Raw genomic sequence first — 19,716 nt, forward strand, 5'->3', positions numbered from 1 at the left:
TCCCCTCGCTTCCCCGGTCCTATCCTTCCCTGCTCAGTACCGAGGGGACGGGGGAGCAGCGAGATATTGCCGGGTTATGAACCCCCAACCACGGGTGCCCTCGGGCAGCTGCAGACGCTGCTGCAGACACCCCGCTCCCCCCCGTGCCGCACAGCATATGGCCCGGGGATTTAATTTCCTCGGGCCGGTGCCGCATACGGTGACTGGCAGGCTGTCATTCTTCTGCATTCCTGCCTACCTGCTCCATGCCATCCCCGTGCGAGATCGAGCTTGCCAAGCTGAGCTTTAAGTCAGAGGCAGTGCGAGAGTCCAGCGGCCGTGCAGGGCTCCTCAGCTCTCCAAACATGCACAGTGGCTGAGATTCACTCAGGTCCTGCTGGGAGAGTTTCCTCTGCAACCCCAGCCACTTTTCCTGCAGAACGTGAAACCCTCAAAAAATGAGAGATTAGCCCCCCTTTGACAAATCCCTGTGTGATGACGAGGAGCCGTGCTGAAGCTTTGGGTAGCGGGCACCGTTTCCAACTCCACGTCCACACGGTGTGCTTGCAGATCGTCTGCAGGTTTGCTCACTCTCCCGTGTTAATTACCAACCTCTCACAGGAATAGCTTCCACTCTGCAGGCTGTTCAAGCCGAGACTGGGTCGGGGATTGTGTGTTTGAGCACAAACGGGCAGCCAGCAGCCTGGCTGTCTGTTCTGCTGGAAGGTCCCTGGTGCGCGCAGCGCTGGCGGTGACAGCAGGAGCGTCGCTGCTTCCACTGTCTCATCTCAGCAGGGCCCTACCACATCTGCATGCAGCAGAGGCAGCACGGAGAGCAGCAGCATGGTGCCTGTGGTCACCGGGTGCTGGTGGAGAAGCAGCTCTGCCCCGGTGAGGATGGGTGCGCTTTACCCCTCCTGTCCAGCTCGGCCATTCCCCTGCGGCATTGCCGTGGCGCTGGGGTCCTCTCGCTGGCATTGGGAGGAACAATCACGATGCGTTTTGCACATAAGGAGCATGGCAAATGGATTTGCCGTCTTCATGGATTTTGTTTTTTAACAAAAGCAAAGACTACTAAAAATGTAATCACGTTACCCTGCTGCTATTACAAACAAAGCTGAGTCTCGCTCATGCCTAGCAAATATTGTGAATCATTCACCTTTGTGCAGGAAACCAGGGGGCCCTTAGGATCGCACAGCCCATCGGGGAAATCCTTCTGTTTTGTTCTTCCATAGAGCTGAGGTTGCAAGAGCATCCTATCAGCTGGGCTTTGCTGGGTGTTTGATGTGTGGGGTGGAGATCCTGGCAGCACCTCTGGACCTGGGACACTGCTTCCAGGACAAAAACCGTGGTGTAAAACCTCGCAGAACAGCGAAGCTGCTGACAAAGACATTTTGGACACCTCTGAAGAGGGGCTGATTGCGTTAGCACAGCACTCAGATGAACAGTGTGGTGAGTTCCTGCAAAATTACAGCGTAGTGCAAGAAATTTCATACTCGCAGAAGTAATCGGTAGTGTGGTCAGGCTGGGTCTGCTGCTGGACGGGCACGGCCGAGCAACGCATCCCTCGCTGCAGAAGTTTTACAGCCAGGAGAGTTGTAGCTCAGCTGCAGGGAATGTGGAGAAAGCTGTTTCTAAGAGTGATTACATCCTCTAAAATGCACATATTGAGTTGGAGTTCTGTAACACTTGCTGAGCTCCACAAGGGCAGAGATGAGGGATGGCTGTCCACCGTGGGATATTTCAGGGAGATGCAGCTGTCCTTAAACAGAGTTCTTGCGAAAGCCACCTGGTTCCTGTAACAGCATGTGGGGGAAGCACCACCAGGTTTTAGAGTGTTTTTCCAAAACCTATCCACTAGCAGACAGCAGGACAAGAGGCTTTTTATGGGGGAAATGAGGCAACACTTGAGAATTGCAAGAGAGGGATCATTTGTCTTAAAAATATTTAATATGAAGTGCAACATTTGTGGCCCAGAGCAAACCTGCAGATGTGTCATCCCCATCCTATGCAAAAAATAAAATAAATAAATAAATAAAAACCCCCAAACCAGCCAAAACTTCTATGTGCTAGTGGGAAACCCACGTGCAAGCCAGAGGTTTTTCTTGGAGAAGAAGAGCCCAGGCAGCTCCTGCAGGGAGAAGCGATTTTCCCGGCGTTTCAGAGGACATCCCTGGCAGAAGCAGGATGGGGATCACAAGGCGCTGGTGCTCACCACTGTGCGCTCCGGGCTTTTCCACTCCTTCCTCCCCCCACCTGCAGATTTTGGGGGACAAGCAGGGGTGGCAACGCCGCCCCCCAGCATAACGGGTCCGGCAGCTCCAGGCTGAGCCTTGGCACACGCTCGTGCGTCTGCATGTGCACGCAGCTGGGCTGCGAGCACCGGGGCCTGCTCCAATTCCTCTTCCCCAGCCCCACAGCTGCAAGGGCAGCCCCGGCGGGGCCCGTGGCCAGCTGATGGGTGCTCCGGTGCTGGTGGCTGTGTGCTGGGGAGCCTGGGCTCCGCTTGCTGGTGTGGGTGCTGCTGGCACCCAGAGGTGCCCCAGCTCAGCCTGGGGGGAGCCGGTAGAAGGAGCAAAGGGGTGGCACGGCCCCGGCACTGCCTGTCCCAGCTGGGCTCGTGGGGGTGCAGCCTGGCATCTCCCAGGCAGTCATTTCTCCGGAGGGCCACGAGGTGGAAGCATTTTCCAAAAACTCCTGCGGTGCCCTGGGAGCGCGGGGCCCCCGCCTCTGCCTTCAGCGGGGCGGGCAGGACGGCAAAGGAGCCGGGGGGGGGGGGGGGGGGGCTGTGGCGTGGGGAAAAGACCTGAGAAGGGCTGAGCAGGGACACGGGCCACAAGGGCAAAAACCCCATCTCCAGGGAAAGCTGTCCACGATGTTAGCTGCCGGCTACCATCACCAAACCGATGGGGTTACCCCTGGGTGTCTCACCCATCCTCGCCGCAGGGATCTCCCGCAGCTCAGGGATCTCCCGCAGCTCAGGGATGGATCTCCCGCAGCTCAGGGATCTCCCGCAGCTCAGGGATCTCCCGCAGCTCAGGGCTCTCCCAGCTGAGGGGAAAGAGCCTTGTGTTGTGCAGCTCGGAGGCAGGAGGGCAGCGGCACGCACTGCACAGAGCCGTGCTCCGTGCCCTGGGTCCCCCGTGCTTGCTCCACGCAGACAGCCCGCTGGTCGCTGTGTGCGCCTGCCGAGCCCGGTTAGAGCCCAGACATCCCTGAGATTTCACCAGGCTCCTCTCTTTCCCCTTCCAAACAGAGCAGAGACCTGGGTTTATGGCAGCTCTGTGCAACCCCCTTCCCACCCAGAGGGGGGCCACCAGATATCCAGACTCCTGGGTCCCTCCCTGCGTCCCCACGCACCGTGCCCAGCTGCTCAGAGCCCCCAGGTCCCACCAGCAGCCTGTGAGCCTCGCTCCCTCCCTGCCTCCCACCCGGGGCAGGCAGTAGGGACCCGTCCCTGCTTTCTGGGGTCTGGCAGCACCCAGGTAACCCAGCCGGGAGCTGGATTTGCCGCTTGGCGCCATGCCTGACACGGGCTCTGGGTGCTGAGTCACGGCCGCTCAGCTGCGCCTTATCAGGCGGGCGAGCAGGCAGCTGCTCCATCCCCGCTTGGCCCTCCCAGGCGGGCAGGAATCGCTGGCACCAGCCTGCCGGGAGGCTGTCCCAGCACAGCACCCGCCAGAGGTCCTGTCCCAGCCAGGAGAGCTCAGCCCGTCGGCCAGGGTCCGGCACAAAGCAGGCTGCAGAGCCTCGGTGAATCTCCTTACGGCCACCAGCCTAGGCAGCAAGACTCCTCTCCTGCACATCCTCGGAGTGTGTGCTGAAATATGTCCCCAAAATGTTTTGTGAGAGATATAAACGGAGAGGATAAAAGAGTTAGCAGCAGGGAAAGGCCCTGAGGTCTGCTCCATCACAGAGGCTCCTGCCCAGTGCTCTGCCATCCAATTCCCATCACCCTTGGGCAAGTCCCTGCACCTCTTCTCTGCTTCTGCCTCTGCAGCTGGGCATTTCCTTATTAGCTGTGTGTGTGGAGGGGTTAAACATAGTAAAAACCCAGCAGGAGATGATATACACAGCCATCCAATGGGTGCTGCACTGCTCTGATAGATGCTCTCACAGTCGGGAGGTGCTCAGCATCCAGATCTTTATGGGGTAAGGCTACAAACAGCACCAGCTCCTGGGCAGGATTGCCCTTCCCTGGCTGGCCCTGCTGCTCCCCCAGGTCCAGAGCAGAGAATTTGTTCCAGCATCCTTGCCTGTGACAGAGTAAATGTGCAGATTCCGGCTCGGTATGCAGAAATGCCTTGACATTTAGCCTTCCCTTGCGTTTGTTTAATAAGTAAACAGCTAAAAATAAGTTGGTTATACCCAAGGGGCTTTTGAGAAGCACTAAACCAAGAGAGCGAAGGCTGAATGCTGGGTAACAGAACTGGTATTTTCCTCTCACTCTCAGTTCTACATCAAAGTACCTTTATGGACTTTATTTATTCCTGGCTTGAATCAGCACGAGCACAAGGAGAGTCAGGCTCAGCAGCTGCAAGTGCAGACCTCTTCCTTGGTGCTAATTGATTTAATCTGTGAGACAAGAGCACAGATTTACCCAGAACAGTCCCGCCTAAGACCTGTGTCTTAGAAATGACTGCAAAGACTGTGTTTCCCTGCGGTTTTCCCTCTGCTGTGGATGCTCAGCAAGCCGAGGGCAGGATGAGGCTGAGGGCACGCAGTGCGCTGGGCTGCGGCTGCCCTGTCTGCAGGGCAGGCAGCGTGTGTCAGAAGGGATCAGAGCCTCCCCCAGCCAGAAGAAGTCAGCAGGAAAGTTTCTCTGCAGCCTGCCAGGGAAGACGATTTCTGGCTGTGCTTACAGCAGGTGTGCAGCGTGTGAGCAGGAGCAGGGACCCAACACACCGTGAGAGCACCTACTGCCTGGGGAAAGACAGGGCTAACGAAATCATAGGTGCAGTCAGTTAAGAGGCTCATGCTGCAGGTTCTCCCCACAGCCTACCTTGCAGGGGGCTGCGTGCACCAGAAAACTGGTGTTTTCCTCCCGTCCAGGTGCCCCAGCACCAGTTAAGCCCAGAGCGGAGGTCCTGGGATGCGGGCTGGCCAGCGAGGCGTCAGCTCACCCCCAGGAATGTCTCTCTGCTCATCGTGACCTTTGCACATCTGCAAACATACAATGCACATGTTTGCTGGGAAGGACGGGGCAAGGTCCTCGCCTGCCCTGCCTGCCCCAGCCAGATTTATTTTCTCCCAGAAGAGAGAAAAGCAGCTAGGCACTTTTTGGGGTGCTGCGGCTGCAGAGCCCTGCCCTGGCAGCTCCCCTCTGATCACAGCACCTTCATCCCCCGAGCTGCTGAAGAGGGAAGGACTTGGGAAGGAAGGGCTTGGGAAGGAAGGGCTTGGGAAGGAAGGGCTTGGGAAGGAAGGGCTTGCTCTCAGCACATGGCAGCCGTGGATGCGATTTTCCTCCTTTCAGCTAACCGCTGCCATCTGCTCCAATTCCCCGATTACAGCAGCAGGGCTGGGGGATGTCGGGCTGGCAGCAGGCGCTGGGGGAGAACATCAGCTCCAGCAGCAGTGACAGACCCGCAGGGGCTGGAGCAGCTCCCAGGCACCACGAGCTCGGCTGGCACATCCGTGGAAGGGGGGATGCACCCACTGCTCTCCCTGTTAATCATCCCTGGCCGTGCCCCTACCACGCCTGCCCTCCCCGGGGTGCATTGCTCTGTGCCCCCCTGTGCCTGTGTCTGGCACTGAGGGTCAAACCCTCTCTTGGTTCTCTTTTTCGGAAGCCTTCTTGCATTTATCATCCCTCTCACGTCTGCATCAATGTTTTGGGAAGCCAGAGCTGGGCTACATCACTCATTTGGGCTGAAAATAGCTAACAGGCTGCGAGGCAAGCAGCAAATCCTGGCTTAGCTTCCCGAGGCTGTCAAAGTCAGCAGTGAGGGAGTCCCTTTCTGGTGACACCCAAGCTGTTCTTGCTGAACAGTGCCAGCCCGCTGCCATGGCTCCTCCTTTTCCATCCATCCCTCGCTCCGGCAGGAGGCTGGGAAGAGCCCGTGTGATTTCTCAGCCAGACCTCCTGCACTGCCCAGGCCAGAGGTTGCACCCTGCTAATAGGGGTCTCAGTGGTTTGGGCTGGAAAATCACTTCTGATGCCCTGCTCTGAATTGCAGAGTATTTCTCGTATGCCTGGTCTTGGTCTAAGCAGGGACTCCCGCTTTCTTCTGGCAGGAAAGCACCAGGTGCTTTGCTGGTGTTCCTGGTGCACGCTGAAGAGGAGAAGCACTTGGTCAGCTCGGTTTGCCCAGGCACATCCCCCCGCAGAACTGTGACCCCGGCCCCAAGAGGAAGCAGATTTAAGTCCCTTGGGGCACTTACTCATCTCCTCCCAGCAGAGCGGACGGGCTGCTCAGCCTGCAGCTCACCCCGCGAACTGCCTCGAAAAGGGAAGCTTGTCAGTGAGTCACTGGGATGGAGATGGATTGTTCCCTAAAAACATAACTTACCTCCTCCCTGGACTTGCTTCACACAGGGTCATCAGGGACAAGGTCTGCTCCCAGGAGCAAACTCCTCTGGGGCTGGGTTAGGCTGCTTTTGAACTGCAGCAACTGCCCAGCACTGGCCCTGGGCTCCTCTCTGCACAGCTCAGATGCTTTAACCTCCGTGAAGCACCCGCCGAGCCCACCTGGAGACCTTCAGGCAGAGCACTTGTGCTCGGTTCCTCCAGGTCCCGTGGCCGGGTGAAGACCAGGAGGCTCTGCAGGGCCTGAGCGTGCCGGGCGGTGCCAGCCCAGAGCTGCGTGCCAGCCTCGCCTTGCTGCGGAGCAGGGAGGGCGAACACAGCCCTGAGCCAAATGTCACACCCCAAGGCCAGGCTCACCTCCGATGGTACCGCTGGCAGGGCAATGGGTGCTTTTTCTCCAGAGATCCTTGCTGGGGGAGAGGTTTTGGGATCGGTTGTACTCTCACTTGTGCATTTTTTCTGGCTTTGTCCATTGTGCCGCCGGAGTTGTGCAGGGGGTGCGCTCGCTTGCAGCAGTCTCCTGGAGGAGATACTTTGAGCATCTTCTGTACTTTCTCATAATTTGGCAGCTTCTGGTTGCTAAGTGCGTGGATCTCTGTCCTGGATTGGTGGGTTTGTTGTTATGGTGATGCTCCACGGACAAAATTAAGGGGAGGTGCTGTCGGATTCACCCGTTTGCTGTTGGCCTGACAGCTGCCGTGGCCAGCTGTGTTTTGGCCAGCCACGCTTTGTGGACGGTGACTTTATTTTGTGTGCAGCATGCAGCAGGCTGACTTGTGCAGCGATTTACGCTGCCTGCAGCTGCAAGGCAAGTGGTGTTTACAGGGAGCCTGGTCCTGCATGGGCCAGCAGCAGAACGGGGTCCATCAGGGCTCGTTGGGTGTGTTGTAGGGCACCTGCAGGGTGACATCGAGGAGCTCCCTTGGCACCGGGAGCAGGCTCCAGGCTGCATTGCGAAGGGTCTCTGAACTTGCATCCCTTTCTCCTGCTGCCTGTAAAATGGGAATAGCAAAATTCTTTGTGCCTTGCCCATACACGTAGTGGGAGTCCGTGGAGTTGCAGGTGATGTGGTTTGTTGGGGTGGCTGCTGGGGTGACCTGCAGCCCCCGCACCCCTTGCTAACCCTGTGCACGGTCTCTGGCACGGACCAAGCCTCGCATTGCAGCAGCAGGCAGCCTCCCCAGGACAGCAGTGCTGCAGTCGGCCCCCTCGGCACTCGGTAAGAGCAGATCCAGACGCACCAGGCTGGGCACTTAAGCATGGGGCTGTTTGCCCACTTGCCTCAGCAGCCAGCCTTTAAACCAAAGCACTCTGTTGCTGAACTGCAGCGCTGGTCTCCGGGCAATGATTTCCACATGCCTGCGTGTGCACAAGGGATTGCTGTCCACAGGCAGGGGAGGCATTGAACACATTTTCTTTCCATGACTCGCTGCCTGCGCTACTATTGAATGTCAGGGCAGCGCAAAAGAGAATTGCCGCCTGGATGCAGCGACTGTAAAATATTCCCCGCAGACCTACGCGCGGCCACTGGCCTTGGAGCAGCACACATGCGTGCCCACGTGAGTGTAGTGGTGGGGAAAACGTGCCTGTGAGCTGCTGGGGATCTGGGGGGCTCCGCAGCTCAGCCACGGCTCTGCGCCATGGAAGGGAGGTTGGAGGAGTTGCAGAAGGAAGCAGGTGAAATCCCCTGGAGCTCGCCTCTGTTTCCTCCGTGAGTCAAGCACGTTCATGCTGCTGTCGTTTCTCCCATGCTCCGGTCTAGGCTGTCACCTTTAATATACTTCACGTACTCACTAGGGTTGCCAGGACGTTTCTGTGACAGCGGTGGGCTGTGACAAGGGCTCCAAATTTCTCTCTAGCAAGATAGTGATGCCCAGCGGGCAGGGCACTGTTTGGTGATCATATATATCTTCCTCATCTGGGTCTTACTGGGTCTGGAGCTTCGTTGTTTGGTGCATTTTTCAATATTTGTTCCGTTCAGCTCCCTGCTGAGCACATCCAAACACCTTCCCCTTTTTACAGGACTCCAGCCCCCTGGCTTGGACACCACGCAGGTGAGCCCCAGGCTCTGCAGGGCTCGGCACGGGGCCCGTGCAGCCTCTTGGGGGGGGTGGGCAGGGATTGAATTAAATGGGGGCTAACAGCTTACGGGGCTAACAGCTTACAACAAAAAATTGCCTGTCCTTACACCTGTTTGCAAGGGATGCTTTGCACTGTGCTGACAGAGGCCAGGCTGCTCCCTTCTCCGTGGTGCACCTGGAGGTGCTGTGACCTCTGAGGTTGGACTAGATGATCTTGGAGGTTTTTTCCAACCTAAACGATTCTGTGATTGTGATTCTCTGCTCAGCCCTTTGCAGTCAAAGCTGAACATCCCGAGCTGGCCGTGTCCCCTCTAAGGCAGGTCTGCCAGCCCCCTGCCCGTCCCACAGCTGCCCTGGGCACTCTCCCTCCCCTCTCCCGAAGCTGGCGCCGGGGCTGGATGCGGTGTCCCCGCTGGGGCCTCACCGCGAGGGAGAAAGGAGAGGATTTAATGCTTCTGGCTGGGAGCCATGCAGGGAGCATGCCTGGGGCAGGGCGTAGCTCTGCAAGACGAGCGCTGCCTTGGCCCTAGCGCCGTGTCCGTCCCTGCAGTGCTCCCATGGCCCCGTCCTCGGACAGGTTTGCACGGGGTCAAGGGGTGACAGTGGCGGCTGGCACCCTCTGCTTGGTCTTGCACGGCTGGGATGTGCTTTCCCCATCACCCCCAGGCTGTGCCAGCCCCTCGGCTTGCGGTGGTCTCTCCGACATCCCTGCAGCAGTGTCTGCTGACAGGGAAGGTTCTGGAGAGGAACGTCCCTACCAAACCCCTTGGGTCCGTGATTAAAATGCTGCTCAGGATGCCGCAGCCTTCCCTGCCGCTCCCGAAAAACAACCCCGCCTGCACACTGCCTGCAGCCTGCAAACAGAGGCAGCGGCCCCGCAGCCCAGCACTGCACCCGGTGTGTTTTACGGGGGTGGGCTGCAGGAGGGGAGGCCAGTGAGGCTAGTGGCATGCAGAGAAGGGCCACCACCCTGGGCTACATGCATCACGGCTCCCCTGGGTGCAGCATCCGGCTGCTGTGCCCATTTGGATGGAGCCTCCCTGCCTGCTGCCCTTCTTCACACCCCAATTCTTTCCTCTCCCCAGCCCCATCCGCAGCTGGGCTGAGGAGCTGTTTGCAGAGGTGGGAAGCACAGCCCACGTGTCTTCAAGAGATGCGATTTATATCAAAAGGGAGAGTGTGACCCAGCACTCGCTTGGCTGCAGCAGGAGAGTGACACACTAGGAAATGCAAAGTGCAAGGATTTGCTGAGCAAAATCTCCCCCGGCATGAGCTGAGGTGAGCACAACCATGGACTTACACAAAGCCTTGGAGTTTCCCAGACAGTCCTACTTTTTTTATAAAATACTCCTAACTGCAGCGAGCCTATTTTCACCCCTGATCTCTCCCCTCTCCCGGAACCATACGAGGCTGTGTGATTTCACCGTGACAATACAAAAGGGGAAAACAACAACCACAGAGCCCGAAGTAATTTCAGAAAAAAACTCCCGAGAAGCAAGCATGCCTGCCTTTCGCTCAGCCATTAAGTTGGCATGTTTGAAAAACGCCCTGCAGGCACTGCCTTGCACCCGCACTGCTGCCTAGGGCAGAGGCATCCACCGGTGGATGCCAAGTCCAACAGCAGCGACCTCAGCCCATGCTGCCCTTCACAGAGCATACATTAAGGGGCAGTTTGCTTTGGGCTATTGCTGGTGGACCGGCCCCAGCCCCATTACGCAGTGTAAGTCTCGCTGGTACCGTGTTTCTGTGCCTGGGAGCCGTGCTGGGCTCTTGTCCCACGTGCTGGCACCCGTCACCCCTAAGGCAGCTCCTCTGCCGTCAAGCCTTGGAGCACACGGGTCTAGGAATCGCTCTCAGCTGCCTGCTTTGCCTCTCCACATCCTCCTCCCAAAGTCATCCCTGTCAGGGTTGCAGCGATCCCTTCCTCGGCACGGTGATTATTGTAATTTATGGTTATGAGGAACGTCACGCACCGATGGCAGTCCGTGTGACACAGCCGCCCAGCTCGTGCCTCCGCCGCTAATTGCGTGTAACGTTCCTGCCCTTTGCACGTTGCCCGTTTCTCTTGCACAGCTGGGCTCTCTGGCCATCTCCGGCCCGGGGGCTTCCTTTCCTTAATTAGCCATCGCTTGTGCTGGGGATCTCCTCGGCTTTCTGTTTTAAATGGACTTGCAGTGCCAGGTGGTCTCGTGGGGCTGGAATGGCACAGCAGTTGTTGTGCCGCTGGCTGCACCACGCTGGGAACGGTGCAGAAGCGTTGGAGACATCTGACCCCGGAGCCAGCACCCCTCCAAAGGGAGGAGAGGGCTGGGGCTGGCAGCCGGGGGCATGCCGAGCGCATCCGGACCGCGGGGCTGTAGCAAATGCAGCTAGCGAGCCAGTTTTTGCAGGCGGTGCCCTAAAGGGAGCGTGATGGCCAACGTCACCCAGAGCTGCCGTTGACTTTGCAGCCCACATGACCGGGTACACATTGACCAGGGGTGAAGGCAGGGCAGGCTTTCATGCCGAGAGCCTGCACGTTGCACCTCCGGGGCTGCATCCTCTGCTGCTGCTCCCCAGGCCCTGCAGAGCAAAGGATGCGAATCTCCCGGTGCAGGTGGGGCCGTGAGGAACAAGCTGCTCGCCCCCTGGCACAGGAGAAGGTGCCTTGTCCCTGCTGCAAAGTCATCGAGCCCCAGCTGTGCTCGGGGCAACGTGCCTCGAACTTGAAGTCCGCTCCTGGGGGGCGGTTCCAGTCCAGAGCTCGTTCGTTCAGCCCTGCTCGGCTGAGTCTCGGCTCACGTGCCCCCGACATGAGCTGGTGCCGGGTATTTTGCCCCACAGGCAGAGCAAGCATTACTAAAGGCTTCATGTTTTAGCTGGGTGTTGCCATGGGACAGGTTTAAGTGAAGAAATAAAAGGGAGTTTTGAGCAGCCTGGAAAGCATCCCGGTCCTCCATGGGGGCTCAGCTCTTACATTTCTGCAGTGCCATCTGTGAACCACTTCCCCGCTCCTCCGAGTGTCTCCCAGCAAAGTTGATGGTTCTAATATAGCAAATGAGAGTCAACAAGTCCCCCAGGACTCCCACGTTCAGAAAGGAAATGGGAAAAAGGAGTTCTGGCAGCAGCAGAACTAAATGAGCCCGAATTTGTCTCTTCTGGACAGCCTTCCTTGTGGACTCACGTTGCCTGGAAGGAGCAGATCCCACATACTTCCTGGGGTAGGATTTCTCCCCAGAGACCTTGTGCCTCCTCTCTTCCTCCTCATCAGCTCTGCTCTGGCCTCTGGGTGCCTGCACAGATGGGTTTTGTCCCGTCCCTGCACGGGTGTCCTGCTGCATCCCTCTGCCTTCCCCAGCCACGTTGAACCTCCTGTGCATCCCTCAGATCTAAGCATAAAGCACATTAATTACAAAAACTCTGCTGACAGACAGGTCGGTCTGCGGAGGGAGGGCGAGGATTAATATAGCTGGGGATATAAGAAATTAATTAGTTTCAGACAGACAACGTTGGCACCTCCAGTCAGCCTAATTTATTTCCACGGCCCGTCTAATTTTGGCAAACGGGGAATGTTTGGCTAAATATAAGGCAATAAGAAATAGCTGGCGTGGAAGGTGAAGCTGCCACTAAAGACGTAGCCTCGCTGGAGTGTCGGAGCCTGAAATTCCCGGGGCTGCCCTCGGGTGGGGACCACGCAGCCATCCTCCCCCGGACACCCCCCTGCACCGGGCAGCCACTTTCGGCGGAGGCTGCGGGTCCCGGGGGCGCCCTGCAGCGGGCACCGGCACCTCGGGGCTGCCCCCGCTGCCGGGCATCTGCCCCGGGACGAGGAGGAAGAGCCCCGGGGGGGTGGGGGGGGGGGGAATTCCCGGCCCGCAGCATCCCGGCACGGCCCCGACCGGGCTCTGCTCGGCCCCGGGCTGCGGCGGGGAGGAGCCAGCACCGGCACCGGCACCGCGCCGGGTCCTGCGGCAGCACCGCTCCGGCTCCGGCTCCGGCACCGCTCCGCTTCCAGCACCGGCACCGCTCCGGTTCCAGCACCAGCATCGGTACCGGCACCTCTCCGCTTCCAGCACCGCCAGCGGGCACCACTCCGGTTCCAGCGCCGGCACCGACCCCGCTCCAGATCCCAGCACCGGCCCCGCTCCGATTCCAGCACCGGCACCGCTCCGGCTCCGGTACCGCTCCGGATCCCAGCCCCGGCCCCGCTCCGGTCCCAGCCCCAGCCCCGGCCCCGCTCCCCCTCCGGCCCCGGCGCTGCCCCGGCTCCAGCCCCGGCCCCGCTCCCAGCCCGGCCCCGCAGCACCGCCCCCGCCCGGCCCCGGCCCCGGCCCCGGCGAGGCGGCGGAGGAAGGAGGAAGGAGGCAGCGCTGCCGCGGCCCGGTGAGTGCCGGGGGGAGCCGGGCTGGGGGGGGACCCCGAGCCGGGCAGCCTGGGCTCGGGGGCTGGGGCTCCCTCTTCTGCTTTCGGGGCTGTTGGGGAGGGGACGGCAGAAGTTGGAGGCGCGGTGAGGGAGGGCTCAGCTCGGACCAAGCGCGGCGAGAATTTCCAGCGGTCTGCCCGCTGCTGGAGGAGATCCCTGAGCGCGTTTCGGTGCTGAGCGTGGGTTAGGGAGCCCTGCTCGGTGATTTCCCCCCAGTCAGCTCCTCCAGCGTGTGCTGCTCGCTGGGGGGCCCAGCACAGGTTGGGGGGGGGGGCGAGGGAGGCCCGGAGGCTGCGGGGGGCCACGCAGCTGGCTCCGGTGTGGAAGTTCGCGGGGCTGCTTGCAGGAACCACACGCTCTGCCCGGCGTGCTCCTTGCACTGCTGCCTTGTGCCCGTCGCTATCGGCCACGTCCCTCCGAGGCGCCTGTTGCTGAGCTCCCGGGGTGCGGAGCAAGGAGCTCCCCCCAGGCAGGACTGCGGGGAGCTGGTGCCCCTGCCATGCCAGCACCCGTGCCAGTCCGCCTTTGACAAACCAGCTCCCCTCTCAGTGAAAATAAACTGGAAAGAGCCTGCAGGCTGCTGGGCGCGATGGTGGCACGAACTCTGAAAGGAGAAAGCATCAGAGGTGGGCCTGAGGCTGCTGGCGAGGGGCTTTTTGTGCTCTGCATCAACCAAATGAACCATGTGAGCGGTGTGCTGGGGTTGGAAGAGTTTGGGGGGGGGGGGGGAGGAGAGCTTTGGATGAGCAGCAGGCAGAGAGGTGGTGCTATGGATGAGGTCTGTGAAAGGGCCAGTGCCTTCAGACAGGACCCGTGTCCTGCTTTGATTTCCTCCTGGGTGGTAACGGGGCAGCACGTAGCGCTGCGATGCGTGCTAACACACAGCTGAAATGGGGTAAATGCAAGCGGAGTCTTGTCTTCCAGCCTCACGCGGTTGTGACAGGGCATCTGGGTCACCCCAGCCGTGCAGAGGTCATCCGAGGCAGTTCCTGTGATCCTGGGAGGGTTCCCCTGATGCAAACGCCAGGCTGTGGTGGCAGTCGGTCAGTTACTGGCATGGGGACACACCGGCAGTGCCTCACTCACGGGTCTCAAAGTGCGTTCATAGTCCGCAGCATCCTGTCCTCTGGGAGATACAAGCACGTCGGTGGGACACGACACGTCCAAGAGCGAGGTGCAGAGAAGGAAGAGGCAGGGATGGAAGCTGGGAACCTGGTTCAACAGCTGGCATGGCCTTGAAACTTTTTGTGTGTGAGGCATCCAGCTCTCAGTTTGCTCTGATTTTCAGACTCTCTTTGACTGTCATGCCAGAAGATTTCTGTGCTGGTTTTGGTGCCTGTACTGCAGGACCACTTCCTTCTGATGGGAGGGTTTGCAGATTTCAGATTTGTTCCCAGGCGCCCAGACTTATGCACATGGTCTGAATGAAGATAATTAATAAATCAGTAGTGGAATAACCTCCCCAGCAATGACTGGGTGTTCCTTCTCTCTTAACTGCTTGGAAGAGCAGAAATGTTACAGCTGAAGAGCAGCGCTCCAGCGATCTGACTGTCCCTGGCCGTGCCGTGGATTCTCTCTGACCTTGGACCCGTTGCTGTATCCCCATGTCTGAGTCTCCATCTGTTAACACTTGACCTTGTTTTGTTCTCGCAGGTTTGCTCCCTGAGATCTGTAGAGCCTTGGGATGCTGGCAGAGCTAGGCATGGAAGTGCTAAAATGCTCGTTTCAACGCCTGAAGGTCCCTTTCACCAAACAAGCTCCCTTTGTGGTCCCTTGAATGGACCCTTCACGTAGGCTTCGCTGGCAAGAGCGTGACAAAGCGAAGCGAGGGTGTCACATAGCCAGGCATTACAGGTGACCGAAATGCAGCAGACGTGCCCTTTTTCCTGGCTTCCAAAGTAGCTATTTTAAATCTTTAGCTGCTGCCTTTCGTGTGCACTCACTGCCGCCGTCGCTGTGTTTGTCACAGCTGGGCACGGCTGGGCACGGCGGCCCTGCAGGTTTGGCCTTCTGCTGCTGGCACTGTAAGCAGACAAGATAGATGAAGGCAGCTTCATTTTGCATATGGGAAAGTGGAGAGACAAACGGCTTGCTCCGGGTGCGGCAGGGAGCCTGTGGCAGTAAGGGAGCTGAATTTTGACCTCCCAAGTGCGCAGGATCCCTCCTTTTGCTCTGTCCTACGTGGTGCCCCCAGCCACTTGGTGAGACAGAAACCCATGTATTTACTTCACGTATGTCGTGTATGCATTAAGATATTAATGCTGCATTTTCCACTGAAACCATCCCCTTGGTCTGGCCTTCTGGAGAGAAATCAATGTTTGGTCATTCCTTGTAAACCCCGAGACATTCCTCTGGCTTCCTTACAGACCTGAGGTTTGGGCCAGGAGCTCTGAGAATCTCCAGAAAACCTGGGCTGTATGTTTGGAGTCACGTCCAAATGATTTTAGGAGTTGCCAGGAGGGTTTATACTCACTAAAGGCCTCCCAAATTCTCATTCCACACTCGGGAGAACTGAGGCAAAGCAGCAACTCCGTGGCATTGGCAGCGGGACAGGGACTCCAGGCTCTGGGGACAGCGACAGAGCTCAGAAAAGCTCCGAGCCCAGCTTGGCGTGAGTTTCACTCTGGGTAATTAGTGAAACCCCGAGAGGTCAGCTCTGCCCCTGCTTGATGACGTGCCCTTGGTTCGCATCCATACAGATAGACAAACAAGAAAAGGTCCCTGTTTAAAAGGCCCTTTAACCCCTTTTAGCAAACTCTGCCCAGGCAGAGGTTTGACCTGCTGAATTTGCTTTTCTCCAAATTAACTCACTTCTGCTGTTTGTAGAGGGAAAACTGATAGCAGAAAGCAACCTGTTGATTAATGTAGATGTGAACGGCTAGATTACAATCGGGTGAACAATTAACTTTGCAGAGTCGATCTGTAATCAGATGAAGCATCTTTTGCTCTCTCCTACTATGCCTAATCAAGGTTTCTTTTCAGGTAGCGTTTTGCCCGCAGCCAGCACTGCTCATCTGCTGCTTGTTTGCTCAGCCACTCACAATCTCGGCTCCTATCTTTGTCTAGCCAGCCTGGCTGAAAAAGAAGCCAGTGTGAAATTGTTTTCAAGCCACAGAGCAGAGCAAGCAAGCCTCCAGAGATAGCTGGGGTTGGCCTGTGCTGCTGACACCACTGCAATATCTCATCTCCTTTGATTCTTTCTTTGCCTCCCTCCTTTCACGTGGCTTGTTTGTGCTCCATCTCCAGTCACAACCTGAGATCGGTATTCTCTTGCCTTCTGGGTCTCCTCGCTGTTTTAGGGATGAGCTCCAAGCCGCCACAATTAAGTCTCCACTTCGGAGCCAGGCTTGGTGCTCTGCGTTCCCAACGGGAAGAGCCCGCAGGGCTGATCCCTGCTGAAACCCTGACCCTTTTTGCACCTGAGCAGCAGCTGGGCTCCTGCTAAAATTCTCACTCCTGTGCTGAATACTTAACGAGCCACAGCTTGAAGAGCTGCAGGAACACAGATGACAGAGCAGGAGGCTTCCCCAGGTTTTGGGGCAGTTGCTCCTGGGAGTTGGATTTGGGCACTTTTTGCTTGCGGTGTTTCTGTGCCACCATCTCGTATCAGGTACTGTCCCTGCGGCGCTGGGGGGATAAATAACTTGCAGAGTGCTCACACTGTGGAACTGAGGGCTGTTTGACCCGCTGTTTTCAAAGATTAATGCTCCTTGCTTTTTTGGGAAGCAGGCCTCCCGGAGCAGCTCAGGTGGGGGCATTTCAGAGCATCCCTGGCTGCGCGCAGACCGCTGCGGTCTGTCCCTGGGTCTGCTGCTGACCTGCTGGGAGCCTGGCTCTCTATTGTGCTTCCCTTTTATCTCCCTTTGTGGATTTAAATCAGGAGCATTTGGAAGCAGGGACAGTTTCTCATCGCTGCCTTTTGCACGGTAGTCCTCAGTCTCTGGGGCCAGCATAATGAAAATAATACGTAACGCGAGTAGCGAATTTCTGATGCGATGCCATCGGTGCCTGGTACCGGTCACCTCTGCCAGCACCGTGGGAACACATGGTATCATCAGAGCTGTTAGTGCTTGTGATGCACAGCGGAGGAAGTAAACAGGATGGAGCAGTGCAGGGTTTGCTGCCCTTTTAGTAGTACATGGAAAGGGAAGGTGACGGTGCACGGCTTCTCTGTACCTGGAAGGAATGGCACTGCTAATGAGGGCACTTCGTTGCAAATTAATGGAGCATTTAATCCGATTATTGTGTTATTCTTTGTTTGCTACACCCATACAATTCACCCTCATGACACCCTTGAGCTGGCACTATCATCCCCATTTATCAGATGGGGAAACTGAGGCCAGGAGTGTATTCCTGGCCCTGGCTCCCAAACCTGAGGTCTAAGCAAGTCTCCAGTGCTGCTGCTTTGTGCTGGGCTGGAGCTGAGAGCTGGTCTCTCGCTGAGGTCTGGGGAGCTCCCCCAGAGGGACACTGCTGTGACAAGAATTTTATTTCTCTTCTGGGCACCTGTTCAGCCTTTCCTCACGACCTGACATGCAGGGAAGTGTTTTATTGCAGAAGGCTTCTGCGTGAACTCGCTCCCCCTCCCTCTCTTTCTTCCCCAACCTCTGAAATGCCTGGCTGATTCCTTTAAAACAACCCCAAATTCCCCAGCCGGGGGCTTTGGAGCAGGGCAGGGGGCTGGGTTTGGCTGGGTTCACAGAGTGCTGCTGTGGGTTTGATGACTTTTAATTGAATTGCTAAATTAGAAAGAGGAGACTGTTGAAGCTGATCAGGAGCACTGCAGCCTCGGAACAAATCAAAATGTGCCTTTTTTGGGAAGCAGCAACACTCCAAGCCTTCTGCTTGTTTCTGCCGTTTCTCTATTTTGATTTAAACAGTTTATTTCCACTCAGTCTAGTTAATTATTTGATAAGCGTTAATACGCTGGAACCACCTGGGGGCTGTGATTTATGACCCCCACTAGATTTAGCTGCACCCCCCCTCACCGTCGCTCCTCCATCGCGCCCGCTTCTCCCTGCGCTGCCCACTCTTGAAGCCGTCTCTATTTTTAGTTGCTGAATCTGATGAGGTTTGTGAACGGGAGCCGTAACTCTGCGAACATGCACGCGCATATAAATTCACGTATGGAGGTTTTTTTTTTTGTTGTTGTTTCTTGTGTTCCAGCATGGAGCTCCCCTGGGAGCATGGTTTTACGCTGCCTAGCGTGGCTTGAATTGTCTGGGGGAAAGCCTCTTAGGCTGGCAGCTTATGCACTGAGCCTGTGCTGGAGCAAGTGCTGCTGATCTGTAGGTACCAGAGACGTAGCTGGGGGCCTACCGGGGTCTACAGTAGCACTTTGGTTCCTTTTTTTTTTTTTGGTCTTTCAGACTCTGAATATCTAAAATTGCCCAGAGAAGCTGTGGATGCCCCATCCCTGGAAGTGTTTAAGGCCAGGCCGGATGGGGCTGGTGGGAGGTGTCCCGAATTGGGTGATCTTTAAGGTCCCTTCCAACCCAAACCGTTCTGTGATTCTGTGAAAATCTGGTTTGAAGGGTGTCGTAGCCGCTGAGGTGACCTCTTTTCACCCAGGAAATGTGTCCTCCTATCGCACCTGCCCGTGCGGTTGGGTTAAGCTGCTCCCTGCCATGCTTCACCAGGCACCCGAGTGTAAGTCAGCGCTGCTCCGCTGAAGTCAGGGGACCCACAGCAGCACAAGGCGTGGTAATTTTGGCACCAGCCAAGGCTGTGAGCATCACAAATCCTCTCCAGTTTCATTGTAGGATCTGTGCTGTGATGTGTGCTGTCACCTAGATGGCACGGAGGGCTGGAAGCTACCCACTCATTTCTGCAGCGCCAGCATCGCCGCTGGCCTGGCGGAGAGCGTGCTGCCGAGGCTCAGGCAGGGTCTGCTCCCAGAACACCAGATGAAGGCAGCAGGGATCTATAAAGAGCAGAATGAAGATGGAAATGGTGCTGAGGTAGTGGTCTGGAGGCCGGATCCAGTTCTGGATCTCCTGGATGCTTTCCTGGCTCTACCACTGCCTTGCTGTTTGGGTTTGGGTGAGTTGGGTCCCATCTCTGTGCCTCCGTCTCTGAGGGGGGATAGTGGCCGAATTCACAGCTTGGCTGAGGTATTGGTGAAATGCTTGGGTGTCCTCAAACAAAGTCATCAGAGGGGTGAGGAGCTGCTCCTGTGTTACTTTAGGCATAAAAACCTTTCCAGCATCTGTTCTTCATGCCTCAGACTGGAGCAGTGATTGAAGTGTGAGGAGAATCTGCTACGGATGTTCCCGAGGGCCGGTCAGCGTGTAATTATTAACTAACTGCTGCACACTAATTGCTGTGCCACAGCCTGCAGGAAGTATAGGCGGTCAGGAACACACTGTATCTCACAAATCCCAGCCTGCTCTTATCTGTCCTTTGTATTTTGCCCATCACGGTGGTATCTGACTTGCAGCCCTGCCCATCAGGCTCCCAGGAGGGACGTACCCAGCTGGGTACCTCTGCCTGCTCTTTGCTTTCAGTGTTTGCAGCTGGGGGACTGAAGGCCAGTGTTCATCCAGAGCAGGGAGCAGCTGCATCCCGGGCGGAGGCAGCAGGGAGAGCCTCTCCTGCAGGTCTGCCAAGGTCCTGCTTGAAGAAGACCACATCTAGGGGCGAGCTTCGCAGCCCTTGCGAACTGCCTCTACAACAGCAGCATTGATCCCGTCTGTTTTGGGAGCGTGGCACCGGCCAGAGGAGGG

General features: G+C 57.3%; 1 protein-coding gene across 2 annotated transcripts in view; it reads left to right on the plus strand.

The window, feature by feature from the left end:
• The first annotated feature begins 12,821 nt into the window (after window positions 1–12,821).
• Window positions 12,822–19,716, plus strand: part of CDK18 (cyclin dependent kinase 18) — a 34,250-nt gene continuing 27,355 nt past the window's right edge. Inside the window, exon 1 of one of the 2 annotated variants that reach the window (XM_066983248.1) lies at window positions 12,822–12,951. Coding sequence is in view for 1 of the 2 variants with exons in the window: in XM_013189758.3 (XP_013045212.3) it covers window positions 16,498–16,601 (104 nt within the window). In the remaining variant the exon portion in view is untranslated. Of the gene's footprint in view, window positions 12,952–13,715; window positions 16,602–19,716 lie in introns of those variants that run through there. The other variant, XM_013189758.3, reaches the window with a different exon arrangement.

Source organism: Anser cygnoides, chromosome 25 (genome assembly GCF_040182565.1).
Source record: "Anser cygnoides isolate HZ-2024a breed goose chromosome 25, Taihu_goose_T2T_genome, whole genome shotgun sequence".
Taxonomy (NCBI): domain Eukaryota; kingdom Metazoa; phylum Chordata; class Aves; order Anseriformes; family Anatidae; genus Anser; species Anser cygnoides.